This window comes from Leptodactylus fuscus, chromosome 10 (assembly GCF_031893055.1).
Source record: "Leptodactylus fuscus isolate aLepFus1 chromosome 10, aLepFus1.hap2, whole genome shotgun sequence".
NCBI classification, from domain to species: Eukaryota; Metazoa; Chordata; class Amphibia; order Anura; family Leptodactylidae; genus Leptodactylus; species Leptodactylus fuscus.
Genome location: NC_134274.1, coordinates 59,387,542 through 59,414,045, shown reverse-complemented (window position 1 = coordinate 59,414,045; position 26,504 = coordinate 59,387,542). Strand labels below are relative to the sequence as shown.

At 40.4% G+C, this 26,504-nt stretch overlaps 1 protein-coding gene across 2 annotated transcripts in view; it reads left to right on the top strand.

Annotated features, from left to right (window-relative positions):
• Positions 1-26,504, top strand: part of MICU1 (mitochondrial calcium uptake 1) — a 200,186-nt gene that overhangs the window by 19,478 nt on the left and 154,204 nt on the right. For both annotated transcript variants that reach the window (XM_075258233.1, XM_075258232.1), the window contains exons 3-4: positions 16,362-16,539; positions 21,591-21,753. In XM_075258233.1, coding sequence (XP_075114334.1) covers positions 16,362-16,539; positions 21,591-21,753 — 341 coding nt within the window. The remainder of the gene's footprint in view (positions 1-16,361; positions 16,540-21,590; positions 21,754-26,504) is intronic.

Here is a 26,504-nt window from a genome sequence, read left to right as displayed (position 1 = left end):
AGGAGTGGAATCCGTCTCCAAATCTGTGGCAGTTCCGCCATGTTAACTTACCCTTACAGATTTTGCTCGGCTTCTTTTCAGCAGTTCCATATATCCGTAGTACATACATGGACGTTCCTTTCTTGTGGAGCACATGTGACATCTGATCTCACGATCAGGTGGAATTAGTGATCCAAACCCCCTAATAATACTGTGGATAGGGGATAATATGTGTTTGCATGAAAGGGATGATTAAATAGCAATTACATAGAATATTTTATTTGAAGGATAACAGCAATTAGAAATGAATACAGACATTTTATGGGCTGGATTTTACTACTCTATTAAAGTCACGCATCACAGCATTTCAACTAGTGTCAGTCAGTGGCACTGGCATGTGGGTGTGTATCATGTTTCAATTACTCTATGGCACCTCTGCAGATATATAATTTCCGAAGATTTCCTTACTTCAGCGGCATTCATCTAAATTAGCTGGCCCTGAATGCTATCTGAAAGGACATTTATACCGCCGGAATCCGTTTTGCTTATAATGAGTAACATTTGCATAGCGGTTGAATCAATCTTCTTACCACCAGATACCAAATATTATATTACAACTTTAGAAATATGAGGTTAACAGAGTTAATATAAAGCAGGGAATGAATACAGAGGACTCATTTAAATGGAAAATAATCCTACAGATTCCAAAAAGAAGACACGCACTATATAGAGTGGAATGAAAAAAGAAAAACTTAAAGCGATCAGTCCGAGACACAAGATCTGCCCAATCTATTGGAACACTTGGGGACTGACCTAGTTCTTGCATCAGATTTTACAGGTTATACCTGATTTAGTTTCAAAATAAGTTTTCTCACCAGAATATAGAGCCAAAGGCATATTTGTAATTTGATGCAGTTTCCTACAGTTTATGAGAATGGCATCGTGGTATACAGGAGATTTGCATTTAGACAGCCTTGTCTGGTGTATCCTTTATTGACTAGAATATTGTGCCTGTATTGTAGAATATTAGCGGGCAAATGGCAGTCCCCAACTTCTCTCTTAGATCTGCCACCTGCTGGCTCTATCCACTTTGACCTTGCAATCAATGCTTGAAATGCATAATCTTAAAACGGGTATACCGAACAGCTCATTTCCATATGGATTGCACCCCATTTTGGGGTGCATTTTGTTTTTATGGCGTTCACTCTGCATTATGATTGACATGGCATCTTTGTCCAGCAGGTCATTAAAATTACGGTGATACCATATTTATATTGCTTTGCTCATGTTATTGCATAAAAATAAAACAATAAAAAATTTTTGTACATTAGCTATTTTCCTGGGGTCAATATATTCAACGACTTCTATAATATTTTTTACTGTTTTTGTTTAGGGAGATATGTCATGGCTAGGGTTGAGCGATCGTGTTCGGAAAAGATCGGATTCCGATCGGCGATCGAGAAAATTTCACATTCACGATCGGAATTCCGAACACGATCTTTTTAGGTGGGATCGGGATCGGTGATTATTTCCCACAATGCTTTGCTACTGGCCAAGCATTGTGGTAAAAGCTAACAATGTTATCTTACACACTGAGTATACGCTCCGCTCATTCTGAGCGGAGTGTACGCTCAGTGTGAAGGCTCCGCTGCAGTTCCATAGGAATGAATGGAAGCAGCCGGCACACATCCTTAACCCCCTGCACGTCGGCTGCGTCCATTCATTCTAATGGGAGACTAGCTATCATCTCTAGTAGCTACTTACCTGCAGAGATGGCTGGTCCGGTGCCCGGTGTTCTCTTTCTTCTTCACCTCGCTGCCCCCGCCTCCCAGATTAGTTTGATAGAGCTAGGAAGAGTGTGGGCGGGTACAGGGTGGGGAGATATGATGTCTCCCCTCCCAGTACCCGCCCACACTCTCCTAACCCGCCCGCACTCTCCTAACCTGGGAGGCAGGGGGCAGCGAGGCGAAGAAGAACGAGAACTCCGGGCACAGGACCAGCCATCTCTGCAGGTAAGTGGACCAGGGGAGACTAAGTAGCCAGAGGATTAAAAAAAAATCACTACACAGCGTGGATTCTAACAATTAAAGCATTCAATTGTTAGATTCCATGCTGTATAGTGAATAGGATTGTTTTTAAAATCCCATCTCCGATTAATAAAAACATCCCATTGACTTGCATTGGGATCGAGATTGGGTTCGAATGAAAAATGGTCGGAAATTGGATTTCAAAATCGATCCTGAAAAGTCAAGATCGGCTCAACCCTAGTCAGGGCTCTTTATTTGCAGCGCAGGTTGTAGTAATGCCTCGGGCATAGCTCCTGTGTCTATGGTGTTACATTGCCATATTATTACTGCACTGAGCATTAACAATGCGCTCAGTGCAACATAATAGCACGGCAGAGAGTGAAAATGGGTTAAAGAAATTATACCAGAGGAGTTTTCTGGGTTTTTCAAATATTTGGCCTAAACCTGTGAAATGGGGTGAAGTTTAAAAAACAAAACCACGCTCCTCTCTTTAAAGGGAGTCTATCATTGGGGAAAGTGATTTTGAGCTCAATACAGTACATGTCTGAATAGCCTTTAAAAAGGCTATTCTACTACTACTTTTACTTTTTCAGTTGTCCCCGCCATTTCTTTATAAACTGCTTTATTTCTTTATGCAACTTAACACCACGGTGCACCCTGGGCTTTCCCCAGGGCCTCCGAGCACCTCCTGCATCATACCTTTTAATACCGCTCCTCCACTGCTTGTTCTCAGTCTCCTCCTCCTCCTCACTGGATATTGTGTAGCGCTCTTGCCTCAGATCACATTGTACGAGCAGCACTGCGCATATCCGAGCGGCCGTTTTGGTGTATGATCAGTTCTCCAGAGAACTACAGAAGTGTTGTGTAGTTGACTACACCAAAATGGCCGCTCACACATGCGCAGTACCGCTCTGACCGGAGCGGAACTGCGTATGCCCTAGATTTCACCTTGAACAGTGCAATCTGAGGCAAGAGCGTGGCACAATATCTGGGGAGGAGGAGAGACGGAGCACAAGCAGTGGAAGGGTGGTGTTAAGGTATGGTATGGCGCAGGGGTGCTCGGAGGCCCTGTGGAACGCCCAGGGTACTCCGTGGGGTTGATTTGCATAAAGAAATAAAGCGGTTTTCAGGGTCAACCGAAAAAGTAAAGATAGTAGTAAAATAGCCTTTTTAAAGGCTATTCAGACATGTATTGATCTCAAAAGCACTTTTCCCAATGATAGACTTCCTTTAATACTCTATTTCTTCAGATTCACCACTCTGGTGGTCACTGCAAGTCCATACATAGCTTTTGCAGCTATTATACACTATACATTATGAATGTGAACTCTGCAGCCAATCTCTAACATTAACACTTCCAGTGATAGGGACCGTTCACATAGTGGAATATGAAGAAGAACTGAGGCCTGAGATTCCTCCTAATTTTCCAGCCCTTCTGCTTCCTCTGTTGAAATACTGCTGCAGAAGTTTGGTATTCCTCTGTGGCTAATAAGGTCCAGGGGAATGGGTCTAGGCAGCGGGATGTTTCGTGCCATGGACTCTGCGGCAAGATTGAACAAGACAGTTACTTTTTGTAGTATCCTTTTTCCACGGTGAAATCGGCTTCTGATATTGGGGCAGAATCCGCCTCAAAATCCATGGAGGACTCTCCCCTGTGAACATACCGTTAGTATTGTTTGGTCCAAAGATAAGTACCCAGTAGGGATGAGCGAGTAGTGAAATATTCGAGATTTATTTCGAGTAGAGCCTCAATATTCGACTACTCGATCGAATATCGAATCACATTATAGTCTATGGGAAAAAATGCTCGTTTCAGGGGAAACCACTATTCGACTAAAGGAGAGTCACCAAGTCCACGAGTAGCAGGAGGAGAGTGTTTAGGAGGAGCGCTGTGCAGTTAAAGCGCACGGACCCCATAGACTATGGGCCGGTTCACATTAGTGCTTGCCTCCGTACTGCAAGCCTAGTGCTGTAGACGTATGTAAGGACCTAGTGCTGTATGGCGTTTGGTTTTGGCCTGTAAAGACTATGTAGGTTTAAGGCTCGCGGTTCCACAATCTCTAAAGAGAATTTGTCACCAAAATAATTTTTGGTAAAGTTTTTCAATTTACATGTTGTTATCTGTATTCAAAAAAGAATGTCCTAAATGACTTGCAATTCCAACTCTTGCCACTAGTTGAAATATTAAAGGCAGGGGTCTGCGCTCACTGGTAAATCTTGAATAACAACCGTAAGAATGGATGAAATGGTAAAGAATGGATTTATTGAGAGTAAAAGGCACGACGCGTTTCGGACCACCACGGATCCTTTCTCAAGTGCAGATTCAACTAAAAGAAACATATATATAAAAGATAATAAAATATAGATATAAAACTCAAATATAAAATGTACAAAAAAGTACAAAAAATACAAAAAGCACCAAGCCCAACAGGCACATAAAGAGATCCACTGTAAGCCATCCCCTGCAACAATAAATGGATACAATGGAACACATATCTCTTATGTTGTAACAGTTTACAAGAGAATAATATGCATCTCAAAAAATAATAATAATGCTGGTCTACAGTCGACTCTCGATATAACGTATTGCTGGGACCGGGAAAAAAAAAAACGTTATAAGGCGAATACGTTATACGTATATAACGTATTTCACTGTGCCGGACCCTGACTACGTTATTCACGATAGCACCTTTTTCGGCCCTATAAAATACTGTACGTACATGCGCGTGTCATGCACATAACGCCGAATGTAAGAATGTCAGAACGCAGAAGCCAAATTAAAACTATTTACATTTATTTATACAGTACTGTATGTCTGTGTGTGTGTGTCCGTATCATTCACTTTTTAGGACAGAAGAATTCCTCAATACGGGTTTGTTTTTGCACAGCTTTGGTGCGCAACCCATACAGCACACTCTCGACGTTTGCTACCTGATTAATGATATGTTCACCGACATCAAAAGCGCTAATGAAAGTCTTCACCTTCTGAAATGAATCGAGAACATCAGAATATTTTGGCACGATTGTTTCGGAAACGGAATTGCTGCTTTCAGAATCAGAATTTGGTTCCTCAAGAATACACTCCTCCTCCTGCTCGTTTTCGTATATTTCCTCAACAGAAAGCACTTCTGATGTAATCACCTCATCGTCCATGGTTGCGTACGTTTCGAAATCTAAACCAGACCCTGCGATGAGTTCCCAGCTTGGTGTATCAATAACTTCTTCGGCGTCACCTGGGATTTCTGCTTGCTCCATTTCTTCTTCCTCATTTTGATACAAAATCACTGCTGCTTCAGCTGCTTCTAGCTCCGAAGGTTGAGTGTGGTTTCCAGCACTTTCAAACCCTGCTTTCTGGAAACAATTCTTGATGCAAGCGGGGGTCACTTTGTTCCACGAAGCTACCAGGAAGTGCATGGCCTGGAGCAGGTCCGGTTTTAACTGATCCAATTGGTTGCGCTCCATCAGCGCAAGTGCCCGCTGCACGAGCAAACGCCTGTAATTGTACTTGAGGGACTTAATTACACCCAAATCGAGTGGCTGCAATTTACTTGTGCAATTAGGCGGGAAAAAATAGAGGTCTACGTTGCGTAAACCCTCCACTTCTTGTGGGTGTGCGGGGCAACAATCCAGGAAGAGGGCCACTTTCCTGTTGCGTGTACCCATCTTTGCGTCGAAGGCTCTCAAAAATTGCATGAAAAAATCGCCCGTCATCCAAGCTTTGGTGTTGTTTTTGTACTCACACGGCAGTGTGCGTACGTTCTTGAAACAACGTGGCTTCTTGTACTTGCCTGCAAGGCAAATTTACAGTAATTCAACATTTAAATTAAATTTAGTGAAACTCGTTTATACAGTACTGTAATTTTAGTTTACTTGCCTATCACCAGTATAGGAATCTTCTCCGAGCCGTCCGCATTGGTGGTAACGAGTACGGTGATCCTCTCCTTGCTCATTTTGCCCCCGTGGCATTTCTCCCCCTTTACAGCGATAGTGCGATTCGGCATCAAATTAAAAAATACGCCAGTCTCATCAGTGTTGAAGACATCTTTTAGGTCGTATTTCTCTAAAATCTTCGGCAGTTGCTCCGTTGTCCAAGTTTCAACAGTAGCCACATCTACAGCCCCACTTTCGCCAGCAGCAACACAATACGAAAGACTGTTTCGTTCCTTAAATCTCGTGAACCAGCCACTGGAAGCAACAAAGTCTTTCACATTCATTTTTGCTGCTAAAGTGTTTGCCTTTTCCCTGACAACCGAACCATCAATATTAATTCCGGCAGCTCGTGCTTGGTTAATCCACTTCATCAAAATGTTTTCCAATTCCTCATGCTTTGCTTTGCGGAATTTGGAACGTTTTCCTGACATCTTCCCGAGTTTCTCGCTCTGCTCTAGGATATGCTTTTTGTTTTTCACAATGGTATTGACCGTCGTCAGAGGCATATTGTAGCGATTTGCGAGATCTGTCTGTCTGAGGCTAGAGTTGCCTTCCAACTCCCGTATGATTTCAACCTGATCGATGAGAATAGAAACGTACAGTAATGAAATCGCGATGCAATCAACACAAAACCATCTTTACCAGTGTGCAACTCCATGTCACGCTTACCTTCTGCTGCACAGTAAGCTTAGTCCTCTTTTTGGGAGGCATTCTGGCGCCAATAAACAACCAAAACCGGAACTTCACACGACACGAGACACGTACGACTTCCTTCCGGTGAACTAATCTACCCAGAGGGCACTGTGGTGAGAGACTCGTCAGAGGCTCGCACGTATAACGTACTACGTTATACGCGGCAGAAAATGCATGCGATTGGCTAGGTGGGACCCCTTACACAACGTTCTACGTTATATGTGGCTTGCAATTGGCTGCGGGGGTCCAAAAAAGAGTACGTTATATGCAAACCATATTACGTTATAACGGGATAAAAATACATGTAGGTTAGTCGGGACCTGAGAAAATATACGTTATAGCCTATATATGTTATATACCGATACGTTAAATCGAGAGTCGACTGTATTTGGAAAATATATGTGCACATGTATAAAGCAGGCCAATTCCAACAGGATTTAGGACCATAAATCTTAATGGTTATCAGTACTGGGAGGCAATAATAGGGTATCAACAAGAAAATGTCCTCCAGTTATACCACACAGTCACAATATTTTCTCTTATATCCATATATCATGTGCTGGTAATTGTCACTCATTAAAGAGGGAAAAGTAAGTCTAGTGTTAGTGACATTTGTTTAATGTCTCCCAAAGTGGTAACATGTTGTAACAAATACTTATTTAATCAACCACCTGCTCCCTAGAGTTCTCAAAGGTGAAGGCTGGTGTATATAAATTCTCTCCCACAGAGAGCTATTAACAGCCAGAAACAAATAGTAAGGACTTGCATAAGGAGCCATCAAAGGCTGAAACTTCCATGGGTAATGTAGTATCTTACCTGGGTCAGCCGGGCTGGATGCATGCCTGCCTGTCTGACATTCAGCTCATTTGAACTCTTCCCCGTGCGTGTTGTGGCGTGTGGGCGTTGTGCTGCGCCTGCGCCGGCCCTCACGTATACACGTGCTCACACGTAGCCGCATCGGGGGAAAAGAGAAACAAGTGCGCATGCGCCATCCCATGGATTCAGTTCCACCAAAATTTCCCAATAATCTCACAAATAAAGAAAGGAATGCCCTAAGAAGTCTCGAAGAAAATAGGGACATTGTGATCAGGAATGCAGATAAGGGAGGGGGGGTAGTAATCCAGGACCGTCAGGTTTATCTCAATGAAGCTTTACATATCTTATCGGATAAGCAATACTATTCCACTCTTGACACAGACCCCTCAGTGGAACATCTAGCGGGGTACAAAAGATTAATAACCAACGCTCGGGTGGATGGCATCATTTCAGACAAAGAATACACATTTCTCTATATAAAAAATCCAACTCTAGCACTTTTTTATCACTTACCAAAATTGCATAAAGATCCTGTAAACCCTCCGGGGAGGCCCGTCATCTCCGGAGTTAACTCAATTACTAGGAATTTGTCCCAATACGTGGATATAATGTTACAAAGATATGTAATTAATTTACCATCTTACCTTAGAGATTCTGCCAGCCTTATACAAGACCTCTTACCGCTCACCTGGAAACCCGATTACAGATGGGCAACACTTGATGTTAGCGCCCTGTACAGCAACATCTCTCATGACCTTGGCATTTCTGCAGTAGATTTTTTTCTTAAACAAGACTCTGAACTACCTACCAAACAACGTCAATTTATAATAGAAGCTATCACCTTTATTTTACAACATAACACATTTGAATTTAATTCTCAGATTTATTTACAGACAAAAGGGACGGCAATGGGGACCCGTATGGCCCCCAGCTATGCCAACCTTTTTATGGGAGTTTTTGAAAACTCATTTATTTACTCCACGCATCCTTGGCTCAACTGTATCAAATACTATCGAAGATACATTGATGATCTCATATTCATTTGGGAGGGAACAGAGGAGTCTTTTGACACCTACTGCACCTTCCTTAATGACAATCAATATGGGATCAAACTGTCAGGCAAATCCGATGCAGTATCTATAGAGTATCTGGATCTTCTTTTAATCAGTAAAGGTAACCAAATACATACCAAGACATACTTTAAAACAGTCGATTGTAACAGTTTATTGCACTATGATAGTTTACATCATAATAAATGGAAGCAAAACATCCCTTTTGGACAGTTTCGTCGGATCAGACGGAACTGTTCAAACAATGCTGATTACAAGGTTCAGAGCACCATTCTAACTAATAGGTTTAGGGAAAAGAAATATCCATCCCAAATCATACAGGCGGCTGAGGAGAGGGCAGGGGCTCTCTCCCAGTCCGACTGCCTTATCCCTAAACGTAAACCGGAAAACGAGAATTATCATTGTAACTTCATAACTACTTTTAGCTCAATGCATAATAATATTCGTAATATATTGAGTAAACATTGGCATGTGGTACGAAATGACCCCTTCCTGGGAGGAATTCTGCCCGTACAACCGGGAATCACTTACAGGAGGGCTTGGTCATTAAAGAACTTACTAGCTCCCAGCCGTTTAAAATCCATCAAAGACAAAACCACTGTAGCTACTAATATCCATATGGGGAGTTTTTCATGCAAAAGCGCACATTGCAAATGTTGTCTTACTATTCAACATGGACTTACACATATTCGTAGTTTTATTACAGGAGACACCTTTGAAATACAACATTACTTTGATTGCTCATCATCTTGGGTCATCTACGTGCTGGAGTGCCCATGTGGCCTCCAGTACGTGGGTCGTACAACAAGACCTCTCGGGACAGCGCATCAGTCAACATAGATGTAATGTAAATAACGGCTTTATGAAACACAGCGTATCACGCCATGCTACACAATATCATCACAAAGATTTCTCGGGGTTCAGGGTTATACCAATTGATACAGTTTCATCCTCGACACCGGATAGACTTCATAGTCTTAACAGGAAAGAAATGTTCTGGATGTTTAGGCTAAACACACTTCAACCAGCAGGTCTTAATATAGCATCAGAAGATGTTACCAAAAACTAATCTTAATTACAGTCATTCTCATTATATTTCTTGCATCTCTTGTTTCAAAACCCATTTCTTGATTCCTTGTATATCTGTACTTAATAGACCATACCCATTTTCATAAAAAGAGCTTAAGTTTCTTCCTTTTCTTTCCTTTCCCCTTCTCTTCCCCTTTCCCTCCCTCCCCCCCTCTTCTTCCCCTTTTTTTCCATGCCATTCACCCCTACACCCCAATAGTACTATCATGATCATCTATGTATGATCCTTTTACTTTATTCATTTACAGACCAAGGTTAATGTGGAGATTTTACATATACATATAGTTTGTTATCATTATAAGGCTTCAATCGCTGCAACAGAATGACGAACTGAATGAATTAACTTACGTAGTGCTCATCAGCTGTCACACATGCTTGTGGATCAATCTGGTTATGTTTCATTGCGCATGCGCACCCTCTTCCGGGGCGACGCAGGCGCCGTCATTTCTTTCCCTTATAGGGTCGGCATGCGTGTGCGCGTCTGCATTGCCGGGACGCGCGCACGCATATAGACCATTTTCTTCTACTGCGCAGGCGCGCCCCTGATGGGATGGCGCATGCGCACTTGTTTCTCTTTTCCCCCGATGCGGCTACGTGTGAGCACGTGTATACGTGAGGGCCGGCGCAGGCGCAGCACAACGCCCACACGCCACAACACGCACGGGGAAGAGTTCAAATGAGCTGAATGTCAGACGGGCAGGCATGCATCCAGCCCGGCTGACCCAGGTAAGATACTACATTACCCATGGAAGTTTCAGCCTTTGATGGCTCCTTATGCAAGTCCTTACTATTTGTTTCTGGCTGTTAATAGCTCTCTGTGGGAGAGAATTTATATACACCAGCTTTCACCTTTGAGAACTCTAGGGAGCAGGTGGTTGATTAAATAAGTATTTGTTACAACATGTTACCACTTTGGGAGACATTAAACAAATGTCACTAACACTAGACTTACTTTTCCCTCTTTAATGAGTGACAATTACCAGCACATGATATATGGATATAAGAGAAAATATTGTGACTGTGTGGTATAACTGGAGGACATTTTCTTGTTGATACCCTATTATTGCCTCCCAGTACTGATAACCATTAAGATTTATGGTCCTAAATCCTGTTGGAATTGGCCTGCTTTATACATGTGCACATATATTTTCCAAATAGACCAGCACTATTATTATTTTTTGAGATGCATATTATTCTCTTGTAAACTGTTACAACATAAGAGATATGTGTTCCATTGTATCCATTTATTGTTGCAGGGGATGGCTTACAGTGGATCTCTTTATGTGCCTGTTGGGCTTGGTGCTTTTTGTATTTTTTGTACTTTTTTGTACATTTTATATTTGAGTTTTATATCTATATTTTATTATCTTTTATATATATGTTTCTTTTAGTTGAATCTGCACTTGAGAAAGGATCCGTGGTGGTCCGAAACGCGTCGTGCCTTTTACTCTCAATAAATCCATTCTTTACCATTTCATCCATTCTTACGGTTGTTATTCAAGATTTACCAGTGAGCGCAGACCCCTGCCTTTAATATTTCAACTTTCTTTCTCTGGTTTTCCGGTGTTTGTGTTGGTTCTGCTGCCACTCCCACCTGGATTTTCACTCCAATGTGATAACCAAGATATACACTTATCAGGTGAGAGGTTTACTGGTATCATTTACTTTAATCTGTAAACGTTTACACAATAATACTACACTCAGAGCACTTGGTGTCTCTCCCCCTTTTTTTGTCTTTAACTCTTGCCACTAAGGCTGGAATAATCTCTGACTTTCCTGGAGATTGGCTAAGCACCATAAATAAAATGAGCAGACCCTATGGAAGAGTTTTCTAGGCATCCTGTGTGACTTGGGCAGAGGTCATTGTGCAGAGAGGGGTGTACATAAGCTCTTCATAATCACCTATTGTGGTGGATTCCGTGATTTATCTACATACACATGATAGCGGTAATCTTCAATTGTATGTTTGTATTTTTTCTGTACCATTGGTCTTTTTCAGACCTTGTTGTAGTGTTAAAAAATTGCAATAAAAATTTGAATAGAATAAAAGAACATGACTGGCTGCACAAAGCTCCTCGTGGTTCTGTTTGGATATATCTCTGCATTTATCCAACTGTACTTTGGACTTTTTTAAATCGCCTACTCTGTCAAAAAACAAAATTTTCAAGACAACCACTTACGTATCCACAATATGGAGGTATTTGTGATGCATTAAGATGGCACATCAATATCTATTAAACATAGCCACTTTTCTGTCATCTATAGTCGCTGCTGCCAGTTCTTCTCCAAGTCACTTAACCTTTCATGCCTCCGTGCCCATGTGATTGTTTCCAGCGTATTTCACTCTCTGGATTTTTTACTGTAATTGTTCTGCGGTGTTGGGTGGAAGCCCAAGTGCCTTACAGAAGAAATAAATCCTGCTGTAACATTCTCATGTTTATCTAATATGTAATCACTATAATTATCACTCATCTCTATTAGACCGGGGCAACACTCAGAAAAATTGCAGTCTGGATTGCATAACAGTTTGCACTTAAAAAGACCAAACAAACAAAAAACAAAAACCCTCAGTGTGTAGTATGAGCCTTCAAAGCAGTGTACTTTATAGGATCTACTTAGAAATGAGTGACCTGTTCATAGGGTAGGGCATCAATATTACCCTTGATTCACATCTGCATTTGCTAATCTGTTCGGGGAGTCTGCATAGGGACCTCCCCGAACAGACTACCGAACGCATTTGCAAGCGGTGAACAGTGAAAGCACATGGACCTCATAGACTATAATGGGGTCCATGTGTTTGCCACGAGATCTACACTTGAGTCAAGCGGACAGAAAAGTAGAAGTGAAGTACTTTTCTGTCCGCATGTTCCCTGCGGAGATCTCCCAGCAAGCACACGGACCCCACTATAGTCTATGGGGATCCGTGTGCTTTCACTGCACACCGCTTGCAAATGCGTTAGCTAGTCCGTTCAGGGGGGTCCCGATGCGGACTCCCCCGAATGAATTACCGACGCAGATGTGAATGAGGCCTTAGATCATCATCATCTCTGATCTCTAGGGCTCAATACAAGACCACTTTTGCCTGAATGTTTACCAGACAACACTCTCTAATTTTCGTAGTGGCTATGTTTAGTGTTAGTTTAGCTTCGTCCCATTCAAGTGCATAGGATTACGCTGTAATACCAGTTCTAGTTACTACTAAAATTATGGAACTGGAGCTTGGTAAATATTGAAGCTAATGTGTTGCTTGCTAAAGTGCCATGGTCCCTTGACCACGTTTCCATGCACCGAGAGGAATCTGGACCAGATGACCCAATCTGTACATCGGCCTAAACTCAGCCTGGAAACCCAGACTCCCTGCATCCTAGTAATCTATAATGTGATGCATCCATACCTTATCACGGCTCCACTGTCCTCTGCTGAGTAAAGTATAGGATTGTATCAGAGATCACTACAATGCAGCTCTTAGTCCTAATATGAAGCTACAGTCTAGCTCTTCATATTGTGTAGACCAAGAAAATCCAGCTGATGTGCGGACTGGGGTTTCAAGTCCAGATTCCTCCGTGTGCACAAGGCCTTAACCAGGTTGATTTGGTTGTGGTGGTGCCGATATTTGGACTTTCATCAATATGGTCCAATCCTAAACAAATAGAAGGTCTTGTCTTATTATATATATATATATATATATATATATATATATATATTTATTATTTTATTTTTTATTTTATTTTTTAATGTAGATTGTGAACCCCATATAAGGATCACAATGTACTTTTTTTTTCTTTTTTTCCCCCATTTACATATGTTTTGGGAGGAAATCCACACAAACACGGGGGAAACATACAAACTCCTTGCAGATGTCATTCCTGGCGGGATTCGAACCCAGGACTCCACTGCTGCAAGGCTGCAGTGCTACCCACTGAGCCACCATGCTGCCCCATTTGGTATTTCAACTTAACACAGCCATGATAAAAGTGCTATTTTTTGGAAACAAAGAAAAATCAATCCCCATTTCTAATCCTACATTACCCATTTATTGATTATTGGGCTTTTTACAAGTTAGCTAGATCTGAAGCCTCACCTGTTATGCATTGCAACCCTTAAGTCTGACTTGTATCAAGTTAACAGAGCTCACCTGTGTTGGGGCACACCTTATTGACTACTGACCACCTCTTCAACATAATAACTATAAATATAAACCTAAATCATAAGCAGTGTAATTTATGAAGGAAAAGTTTCCTTTCTAAGTCTAACCCTGTTATGTCCAGAGAACTTAACTAATGTGATAATTCCAATGGCTACTTGCTGGTAATTTTACCTACAGTAAAGAAGCTTACATATAGTGATTCCGAATAGACTCTTGGCAACTTGATAAATCTCACTTTTATTAAAAAGAGGATCCTTTGTGTCCAGTGTAGTAACTGTCTGCATTCTTACTGCTGGTATTGGGGTCTTGAGTTCAGGGGGTGCAAGGGTTTCATGTAAACCCTGGTGCCAGTCTCTTGATATTCTGCTTGTCAGCCTCTATGTACAATACTTATTGTGTGATATCAAATTCAAGCTGCAGATTTTTAGTTAAAACCAGACGTCCGTGCTAAAAAGTAGATTTGTCTTGAAAAGAAATTCTTTCATAACTGTTCTGTTTTTATTTCTCTGTATTTTGACGGCTGACAATATTTGGTTATAAAATAGATTTGTGATCCATAGGCATCAATCAGTCTCTGCTCACACCTACGTGACTCCCTTCAGAGACCATAAATCTCACCCAGAAAAACACAAACACACAAATCATTTCTATGACTTCTTAGAGTAATGTGAAAACAAACCATCTCTAGGAACATAACACAAGCTGGGATACTGATGTGAAATAAATCCTTTACTAGGAAGAGTACATTTCAAAGTCTCATACTTCTTTCTACTTTATGGCTCTTTAAAGAGTACCTTTCACCACCTCCACCCACTGCAGCACAGTTCACCTTTTAATAGGCGCACCTCCACTGATTCCGGTACAGTTAGTATTTTTTCTCTAGCTCTCACCATTCCCGAGCTATTGGGTTGCAGTTGGGTTTGCTGCCTGATGTGCAAACTAGACTTTAATGTGAAGCTGATGGTGTCAGGCAGGAGCAGTCAAAGGGGCGTCACTCAGAGCCCCAATCAGGTGGACAGTGCAAGAGCTCAGAATCACACCCTCTTGCCTGCTCCTGCCTGACACCGCCCACTTGACACTAGTAGTCTAGTTACCACATCAGACACTGAATGTAGCTGCACTGATTGCTCAGGAATGGTGAGGACTAGAGAAGAAACGCCAACTGTGCCAGGATCATTATTAGGATGAAAAGAAGTCGAGTTGGTGGTGGTGAAAGGACCTCTTTAAATATCTGTAACATTGACGTGTTCTTGACAACTCTTACGACATGTTCACACACACTGTAAGATTTAGGCTGCAGAAGAGACCTATATTCAGTAGTACAAATCTACTTATGTTAAGTGCAGATATCTCCAAAGGGAGATATCTATTCTAGAAATGAACATACTGTGCTTATTGTGGCTGCTGCTTTACAGAATCCTATTTATTTTCTTAAAATGTTTTTCTAGGCCCCAACCCTTGTAGGCACCAGACAGGTAAAACTATCAAACTAATACAACATATGTAATGTTTGGCTTCCACACTGTGCTAGTGCTGTTAGTAGTGCAGTCCCCTACGGCATTACATTTAGCACAGCAGTGTGTCACCGCAGCAGACAGGTATTTGTTAGTTACTTTGATGCAGCTGATCACAATCTATACACTCACATAACTGCTGCAGCCAATGGCGTAGATAGATGGGACAGGGTCAGCTGCAGCTAAATAAGCAAGAACAGAAGAGACCACCAGAGCACTGACATATTAAATAGATGGAGAGGGGATAAGTTTTGTGTTGATGAGCAAAACCCATCAGATCAGAGCGATATATAAATATACTGACGTTCATGTTCTGCTGCCACTTCACATAAATGAAGGGTTGTAAATACTTAGAAGTTCATTTTGCAATGAAGAGACTTCAAGAATAATTCCATGCATGTACAATATTTTTATAATTCTATTTTTGATCTGTAATCCTCATCCAAACTTCATTTAATGTAAGTGTTTATGATGCTTGGTCAAATGCCTGCACACAACTCTAGCCAGCTATGACACGTAAGACTCGGAGTGACATATTGATAGAGTTGTTCAGGATGAACAGAATGTGTGAGATATTCCTAATGTGTGTTGGCCAACCCCTTTAAAGGGAAATTATCACAGTTTTTTCAAATTAAGAAAGGATAAATATGTTTTTGTTGTATCTGTTTTTATTATCTGATTTTTTTTTTTTTTAATTATAATTTTGGGGACATCATGTCGCCCGAGCTGCTGTTTTAACATTTTAGAGATTTGGTTTACATCAGCCACGTGGCTCAGAGGCAGCAGTAGTTGACGTGTATTGGGGAGTGTTTTAGACATACTGTGGGAGTTGTGTAGGGACAGGGCAGAGCTGCGCTTTGTCTATGGTGGGGCATGTATTATCTGTCTCCAGCTTAATAGTAATCATAAGATGACTGCAGAGAAGTGATCTCTACAGAACAGGAATTGTCAGACTTTTACGAGACTCTGTAATCCGTGTGATATAGACTTTCATTAGACACAGAACAGAAGTAGTGCCATCACTGTGAAGGGTTAGGTGAATGCAAGTATGGGCTATCTCTGTACATTATCAATAAAAATTTTTTTTCTTGACCAGAGCTAATGCAGAAGCACAGTCTTCGGTGAAGCACAATGTAAGAGAAGAAGACCATGCCAAAGCGAAGGAAGCAGAGGACCAAGAGAGCAGCGACGACCAGGCTGTGGAGTCAAGTGATGAAGACCAACAGCCAGAAGGAAAAAAGAAGAAACAACGTGTAGGATTTAGGGATCGGAAGGTATGCGAAATTCAATGTAGTCATAGGTGGAGAGGTTATCAGACTGAATAAGAAATGTTTTGCTTCATATACTCTGTAATTTACTAGGATTGTAATCTGCTACCTTCCAAATTTGGTGGTTTTTGCAAATATGTCTCACAAACCTAGCAGTTAGTGAATTCTGCCAATCCAAAACGCTAACACTAGGTTCACACCTGCGTTCAGGTCTCAGTTCTGTGGTTTCCGTCTTCTGCATGCAAGAAGACGGAAACCAGAGACCGGGTCTGGCCATGAGCGGCAGTGAGCGTTTTATGCTCTCCGCTGCGAAACCGTTTTTTTTTTAAATTGGACACAGAGTACTGCATGTCCGACTCTGTGTCCGGATTAAAAAAAAACTGTTTTGCGACGGAGAGCCTAAACCCGGACAGCTTTCAAACCCATTCAAATGAGTGGGTATGAAAGAGTCCTGCAAGTTTCAGTTTCCTGCCTCTGTTTTGTGCTGGAAACGGAAACCTGCAGAACGGAGAGCAGGCGCAGATGTGAACGAGCCCTAACTAAGTTTAAGTACACACTGCGCACTGCGTCAAATGTGTGTGCACCCAGTCTATAGAATTGTCAAAAAAACAGTGAACATTTGGCCTATATCGAGCTAGTGTGTGTGTATGTATACAGTTATTCAGAAAACTGCTCTTTCCCATCCAGAGGACCAGTACAAATAAAACAACAGAAGTGTATGGGTGTCATATGCCACTGTGCGCCTTCCAGCACAGGCTTTTGTCAAGCATATATGTCATACATCTAACCATATATTTTGGCAGGCTTGAATGCAGTGTATACAGAGCTTTATTTCTGACAGCTGAAATGGAAACCAATGGTTTATCGTTAAAGGGGTAGTCCCGGTTTACAAATCGGTGGCCTATTCTCATAATAGACCATCAGTTTTAGGTTAGCAGGGTCCAATAGCTTGGACTTCTACTAATCAGCTGTTTCCTAGGCTCCCAGCATTGATGCTTGATCTACAAGATACTATGTGTACTCTAATAGTCATGTTGCAGCTGACAGACTCCCTTATAATGCCTTTCATACCGTTTAATAGCTCAGTAGACAAAACTGCTTTGTAAGCTTTTTGGAGCGGTCGTGTGTTCAGTTCTAATACACTGACACAGCGGGGATTTTAGTGTACTACTAAAATGTTAAGATGAATGATGGTGTTGCAAAACGAGTACTTCAATACCCTTTTATAGCTCCCATTATTTTGTGCTGGTATGGCCAGCTCTAGAAGCATAAGATGTATTGTCTAATCTTAGAAAAAGTATAAATGGCCTATTCTGTTGCTTGCTGCATTACATAAACATGGTGTCTTCAGAATAGAGATGTAAAATGCAGGCATTCTTGTTTATGCTTGCTGCTTTCTTTGAAATTGTAAGTCTGGTAATGAAAACAGAAAGGAATATTCCAGATAAATCTAAGGCTGAAATTACATTCTCAGGAAAGTACCTGCTGCAGGATTTTTATATTCATTTGCTTCAAAGCCATTTCACTTGTTCTAGGTTTATTGCATTATATTTTATGCATTGTATTTGCTACACAGTGTATTTGCCTTTTGTCTATTGATTTCCATGTGAGAATGTAATATGCATAACATAATAAAACACTAGCATGTGTCTTGCTGTGTGCAGTGTACTGCATCCATTAAAATTACAACACAAAGCTCTAGAGAAAACATAAAAATAGTCAGACGGAGTAGTTACAGATTTTTTTCCAAATATGTCAGCTCTTGATTCTTGGAGCTGACATTGTTAGAGGACAATGTAACCTCAGTCGCAGTGATATGCTGTGCTAGTGTTTAAGATGCTGTCTTTCATTTTTTGTGATGTATATGTGACATTTTTATGTTCTATAGCTTATTGTAACAAATTTTATATTCCGCGACACATCATTTTCTCATTTTCGAATCAGGATTGTTGGTCAGGACTTTTAGTGTTAACTTTCACATAAGTAGATAGTACATATTTAGGCCCAGTTCACATGGGCTTAAAAATGGGTTTCCATTCAGGGAGTTCGCTTGGAGAAAACAGAAACCTAATCCGCGTTAAAAAACGGTTACCTTAGGAAACCCGTGGTGCCCATAGACTATAATGGGGTCCATATGGTTTCTGCTTGCTTTCTGCACTAAAAATGCATTTTTCTGAATGCAGATGTGAACCGGGCTTTAGGCTGCACTTGGTTTGCATTAGCTAGACTAACACTAGGTTCTCACTAGCGTTTGGGGACCCCATTCTGTTTAAAATAGGCAGAGAGAAAAGTTCTACAAACAGGACGTTTCTCTCCTCTGATTTCAGTATAAAATTGGCAAAGACTGAGCAGCCCCCATTATAGTCTATGGTGACTGCGGGTTTCTGCGGGTAACTGCTGTTTAAGTGCATAGGGTTTCCTTTTTTCGAGTTCCCAAGTGGACCTGAGGAATGGAAACCCAAAGTTATTTTGAACCTAGCATAAGTGTAAGAATACTGTTTTTTTGATCCCCACAAGGACAGATGGGCTTCACTACAGGAAAATCTGCAAGTTATCAGTCAGGGGACAGTTCACGCTCAATTTATTTCAGTCGCCATATTGGGATACCCATAACGTTTTCAGTACATAGAGCTGTGTATGTTGCGTGTGAGTTTTTTTTTTTTTTTTTTTTTAAATCTGTAAGAGTGTCATTTTCATTATACCGTTTTGGGAAATGTAAGCTGTTTTGATCACTTGTTATATTCCATTTATTTATACTTTCTGTATTTCACTCTGACAAATGTCCTAGGTAAGTAATGACGACTGCTAACGTGATACTTAATTACCAGAGATAAAATAGTGACCACTAAGTGGTTAAATGTCTGTGATCAGAGTCCTCACTGTAAAACAGCAGCAACCCCTGTGGCTATGGCGCCTGCTCAACTTCTTTGTGGGGGCCATATTTAAACTCCCGGCATATTCCATATTAGTATGGCACATGTGGCTAAGTGGTTAACACCTTGTTGACATCCACCATACAATTCTGACGGAGATCGGCTCTTTAAATAGATACTGGAATTCAGCTGCCCGATGCTAGTGCCAAGTCCCCTGTTTGTACCCCTGATGCTTTCCTCACCCCTCCTGTACCTTATATATTTCAGGACAGTTCCCACAATGCGAATTTGCTGAAGCTGCCCTGTTGGTATGAGAGCCGTGAGCCTTATGAAGACTTACATTGATTTTGCTATAAATTGCAATACAGTTCTATTATAGTCTATGGGACTAGCAATCTAATGATGATATTAGTGTTTTATATGTAAAAATAATAATTCAAATCACCCCCTTTCCTTAGATCTTAAATAAAACCAATGATAAATTAGGTATCTGAAAATGCTCCAACTTAAAAAAGATAAAAAGATTTTTCCCATATGGTAAATGCCATGGGGGGGGACTAAATAGTTATACACATGTATTTTTGCCATTTTGCCATCCATTTCACCTTTCTAAAGAAATTAATAAAAGTGATCAAGACCTTAGAACGTGTCAGAAATGTATAAAAAAAAAAAAAAACCACTTATGGAAATATTTTTTTAAAAAAATATGGTGAAAAAAGCTATATACATTTGTTACCGCCGTAATTGTGACGACCCACCAAATAAGTTTTAATATTGTAAGCCGATGGCTGGTCAGGTAATTGAAGGGGTGTACATCTCACCCAGACTACTAAGGTGGGTGAGATGAGAAAACTCCAGAAAGAACATTTTTCAGCAGATAACTATTGTCTGCTGAGGTTTATTTCAAAGTTCCAGTTACTGGGCTGGATTTTTAGGAATGACAGGGAGGATTGGTAGTGGGACTTGTCATTCCACCCCCCTCCAGTCTACACTTTGGGGATGTTCCAGCAGCAATTCAGCTGCAGAGAGTCTCCTCGTCAAGGAGCAACACTTTGGGGCAGAGTTTGGCTGGAGAGCAGAGAGGTCATATTTTTGGAGCTGTGTCCTGAATGATTCTACTGTCTTTTTGGATTTCTGTTATTCTAGATGAGGTAACCTAGTTAGAGCCTAGCTGGGCAGGGATTTATTTTTGTATTGTTTCCTTTTGTTGCTGCACTATATTTTTGAGTGAAAATAAACTCTACCTTTGTTTTGGACTAAAGAAACTGGACTTTTGTGTCTATGCCACTCCACCTAGCAACCCCAGACCCTGACACTATATTTAACTTTACTGAAAATCAGTTAATGAAAATCAGACTTTACTTTTCAATCATTTTAATGATAGAAACAACATTTCTAAATCCCCATCCTGCAATATGAATTTTTTTCAGTCTTGTAGTACATCATACAGAATAATAAATGGTACCAGTATGAAATACAGATCTGTGAGCAGAACATTAAAAAGGTTGTACCCTATTTCCAAGGGTTCTTTCTCTCCAAGACACTGCACAAAAGAATTGTCCGGGATAAAAGCTAATTCCTGCGCTAATCTAAACAATCTCCCCCGACTACTTTCTAAATTACGTAATTTCTGAAAAATGTATATTTACTCATATCCATGGAGCTTTCATGTGACATTCCCAGGGACATTGTCTGGTTATCTGGTTATCAGCCGATCCGAACAGCACGCTCCCATAGAAATGAATGGAAGCACCTGGCACGCAGACTTTGCCTTAACCCCCTGCGTGCCGGCCACTTCCATTCATTTCTATGGGAGCATGCTGTTCGGAACGGCTGTTCCGAACGGTGTTCGCTCATCTCTAGTGATGATCTGTTTACTTGTTTCTGGAAACAGAACGTCACTACTACTCCCCTCATTCACCCCTTATACTTGCCTCTCTTCCTTCCAGACTTCCTCCAGAGGGATGGCTCCTCCCTCTTTTTTGACTGCCGGCAAGCGCAGTAGTCACGGTACTGCTCTGTTCTCTGCTGCCAATAATCCAGCTCCCACACCGGCGCAGTAGAGGTGGATTGTTAGCAGTGCTGGGTTTAATGCGCGCGATGGCAGAATCAGAAATCATTGACATGCCCAAAGAATTCAACATTGGCATCTGAATTTCAATTGTATATCCTATTTCATTCTAGGTGATGGAATATGAGAATCGAATTCGAGCCTATTCAACTCCAGACAAAATCTTCCGGTACTTTGCAACTCTGAAAGTGATACATGAATCTGGAGAAGCAGAAGTCTTTATGACTCCCCAAGATTTTGTGAGATCCATAACACCCAATGAGAAGCAGCCAGAAAGTGAGTACTGTTGTCCAAACTATTAATTAACTACTAATTAAGTACTGTTAGTGTTGTCCTCATGGAATTTGTCCATATATTTTATATTGTGAAATGTCTTCATTTATGTGAAAGTGGAGTGCTCCTATGAGGCAAGCCATGAGATTATGATGGTTAAATATACAGATTTTGCTTGTTTATTATTATTAGTATTTTTTTTTTTTTAATGATGATCAACATTTCTAAAATCTCTCACAATCTGGCTGAACACTATAAATAGACACAAGGGGTAGTCTGATGGTTGAGTCTAGAATGGAGTGGTGTAAATCAGGTGTGGTGTGAATCCAGCAGGTGGCTCAACCCACCAGCCATTCACAGGTAACACATCCAGAGCCCCCTGACATTTTCGAGTGTTGCCTTGTTGAAATGGAGGCTAACTATGTCTCTCCTATATTCAATCCTAACCCACCTGGTTTAACATGGATACAGGAGTCGGTGCCTCCTACTAGCAGTCACAGGAGGCAGCGCCACCTACTGGATCCTCAGCATACTAGGCATGCCTGACTTTACCCACTCCATTCTAGCATCTACTGTAGCCTGACACACATCGTGGAGTGGGAAAACATACTTTCCACTAGTTCTGGTTTTATTTTTCCTGCTATGTCCTACAAATGGCTTAGACCCCATGCATAACACAGAGTTTGCATCCCAGTTTTGGCCGAGTTTACAGCAGAATGTAGTTGAATGACACTCTTGAGTGTCATCCAAGTGCATTCCATTGTGCACCTATCTCTAGGGGGTTCTCAATCTGTTCTGTTACGATGAAATGGAGCAGGATGGGACCAGCTCTATTGTCATTGGAATAGAACGGACCCTCAGCCGCCCCCTCGGGTGGCACAGTTGGACACGTGTATGGAATTTTAGACTCCTATCCAAACAAAACAACACAGAACTTAAAAGGGTTGTCCAGTATTAGAATACATGGTTGTTTCTTTTTATTTTTCAGAAAAAGCACCCCTTTCTCTTCTCAGGTCATTGACATCACGTCCGTCAGTTACATGGCCATGGTATAGCTCAGTCCCCTTCATTTAAAAGGGGGTCCTACCATAGCTCTTTCTTGAAAGAAAGCAGCCATGTTTTCTAATATTGAATAACCCCTTTTAGGAGACTCTGCCATCTAGGGTTGCAAGTGGTTTAGTGGGGAGGAATGGACCAAAGTAATGAAGATTCCCTTTTCAGTTTAGGGATCATGTGTTTCTGACATGACTGGAGCAGCCTGTTATACTGCGGCAAATTATAATTACCAAAATTAGCAAAGTATGGTATTGTTTAGAAGGCTTATCACTGTGTTTTGAGACAAGGTTTCTTGGTTTGATGCAGCAAAGATGCAAAATAAGTTCTAGATGCTTAATATTTGTAAGGCCATGTACAGAGATTGTGGTTTATGTCAGGTTTTAGGTGAAGACCTAATAGTAAATACCCTACAAATTTCATGTTGATAACTGGAGTAAATGTTGGAAAGCCACAGCATAGCGCTTTGAAATTACACATTTTTGTTTTTTACAATGCGTTTTGTCTGCATATTTTTTTTATTCTTTTTGGATTCTGGTCTTGTGGATGGGTCCAAGCCTGTTGGATCTTAGAACTTAGTCCTTGGTTCTTTTGTTGCAATGTTTGCACATAAGAGCAATGTTTGTCATCAGAGCGGCCCTAGCCTAACTGAGAATTTTCCTTCCTTCAGCCACAATTTGCCATCTTTCCAGCACATTAAGATTGATAATAAGTTATTACATATTTGTGTGTTATGTTGCAGAAAACAATTGTATTTAATGCTTCTGTATAAATCTCATTACGATCCAATCTGAGATTGATATTGTTTGTATAGAAACACAGAAGCTTTCAGAACTCATTTACATTCATTATTAACTCTGTACAAGTTTGTTTCATGGGTTCGCTCAGAGAAAATGAAGAAACATTTCTGAGGTAGTTGAGAATTCTCATTGGAAGTGTTACAAGTCCCCGAGTAAGGAAACAAATCGGACACAGCAGCATTTTCCATCACCCGGCACAAAGTGACAGGTGAAACCCTTAAGAGGCAGACGGGCGCAGGGAAATCTAACCATTATCTCAGCTATCAGCGCCACAGAAGAGCAAACTGACATGCAATTTGTCAGTTTGTGTACATTCATCCATGCAGGCAGTGTTCCAACAAATGGGGCAGCCGCTACATTTGTTACTGAAAGCCCAAGCGCCTTACAATTTCTTCAATTATTACACTGTTTTATATCTATAGATCTGTCTACATTAACAAGTCTCATGTCCTCAGCTGGGATACAGCTTTACATTAGGTACATTGGGATTAGGGGACGTTCACACTACTGTTGAATGTCTATTGTGATGGGGTCCTTTTCTTTTTTTTTTTTTTTTTTTTTTTTTTAAGCCTATCAACTGACATTAGCAGACAATAACTAATGTTCATGCAATGGATCCTTAAAAAAACAGACACTTAACAACCATCATAAGTCCGTAATTTTCAATGGACCCAGAAGTCCTGATCTCTGTGTTATGTCAAATAAGTGAACCAATGATTTTTACCTCTATATTTTTAATTCTTTTGAGAGTTTGTTATTTGGCAATAGTGTGTCAGAGAATGCAAAATGTGAAGAAAAAAAATTCTAGAAATTTTTTTTGATTTTTAATTGATTTTCAAAGTTCAGAAAAAGTGTGAATTTCTGTGTTGCCTGCCTTTATATTTCTCCTCATAACTCAGGCTAGAAAAAAAATAGAAAATCAAAATAAATGCCGTTCTACGCAGAACGGTACAGGCTTTCACCAGATATGTCACAAGAGTATCTCTGTTAATATTTTACCCATGCAAACGCAAAATTTTATAACGCACTTCCGAAAAAAAAAAACGTTTAATTTTCGACAGAAGACGGAAACCTGAAAACGCAAATCAGGCGCTGTTGTGAACCCAGCGTCATGTGAAGTATCTGTCCACTGCAGAGTCAGGAAGTAATACAGAGCTTCAGAACTTTCATGTCCTGACTACGAAGAGGAGGAGAGTTTGTTAAAACATCGGTTACAGGAAGCAGAACCCATCAAAGGGACTCTGCAATACCTCAATGTCATTCCATGTTGTGAAACAGAAATAAAAACAAGGATTTTTTCATTCGGCAATGACAGTGAAGTCCATGACGTGGTAGAAGGCGGCACAAAATTGGCAATGGATGACATAACTAGTTCTGTGACCTGTGAATATGATCGGCGCTGATGGCTGCTACTGTACTCTCCAAAGATTGTGAAAATGAAGATGTAGAATTTACTTTTTTGCATCCTTCTGGTACAGCACCTTCCTCTGTGTATCCAAGAAAACCAGACATTTTAAAACTTGAAAAAAATCAGATATTAAAGGGATTCAATCATTAAAATGAAATTTTTTTTCTCCCTAACATGACATTTTTTCTCCCTTCTTCCGGCACTGGCTTCAAACTTCTATATCATAAAAAACAATAGTTACATGTAGAAATAGGTGTTAAAAATATTGGTTCTTTTAATCTTGTTAACAAATAATTAGGATGAAACTGTATTTAGAAAATCACATGAGGATATGATCAGCTTTTTTCAGGTTGAAACTACTGAACAAGTTGTGTTATGATAATAAGATGTATTTATTCCAGCACTTATGTACAGGATTTGTTTTTTATGTTTCTTTATTGTTGCATATAAATGTGGAATTCAGCAAGTTGAAATTTTAAAAGAAAAAAGGAAGAAACTCACACAAACATAAAATCAGATGATTCAAGGCTTAAAAAAAAATAAAAAATAAATTGATCCCAATTTGGTCCCAAGTTGAATCCCTGTACAAATATAACCAAGAACACAAGAAACACATATTCATTTTTTCATAATTTTAAAACATACATTTTTTTCACAATTGCGCATCGAAATTTAGAATTTGATTTCTCCATAACAAAATATAAAGAAACATCGTCTTGCAACATATCAAATGAAAGCCAGTACCGTTCTGAGAAAAATGATGCCTCTCCCACCTCTTTATCTTAATTCTAGCCCTAGATATGATAAAAAACGTAAAGCCATACCAGTCCAAAATTTGGGCTTTTTCAAAACTTTAGAAGTCTGTAAAAAATTAACTGATGAAAAAAAAAATTCAAAACTTTTAATTTGTAATTAACTTAAGTTGTAAAAAATAAAAAAATTCTAAAGACGTCAGGTAAAAAAATATTCATATTTGGATCACTTGATATGGAATGACCCTTACGCATTCTTCCAAGACTCTGGGAGCTCACCAGTGTTTCCAGGACTTGCCCTATTCAGACTGTAGTAGAATTCTCTATTGTTACAGTCATAAAGTTCCCCCAACAGGATGCCAATCATCCTTTCTGGAAGGGACGACTGTATTCTTAGCCATAGGGGGTAAGTTTTTGCATTCTTTCACCTAGTCTGGGGCATTCAGGTGTGTATTAACACAATTTCATGGAGGAAAGACATCAGCAAGGATCTCAGAGAAGCAATTGTTACTGTCCATCTGGGAAAGGTCATATGCCATTTCCAAACAATTTGAAGTCCACAATAAGAAATATTTTCAAAAGGAAAGTATTCAAGAGAGTTGCCAATCTTCCCAGAAGTGAATGTCAAAGAATTCATCCCAAGGTCAGACTATGCAATGCTTTGAGATCCTATTAATATTATAAATGTGAAAGTTTGTGAGTTTGGATGTTTGTGGGTTTGTGTGTTTGGATGTTTGTTCC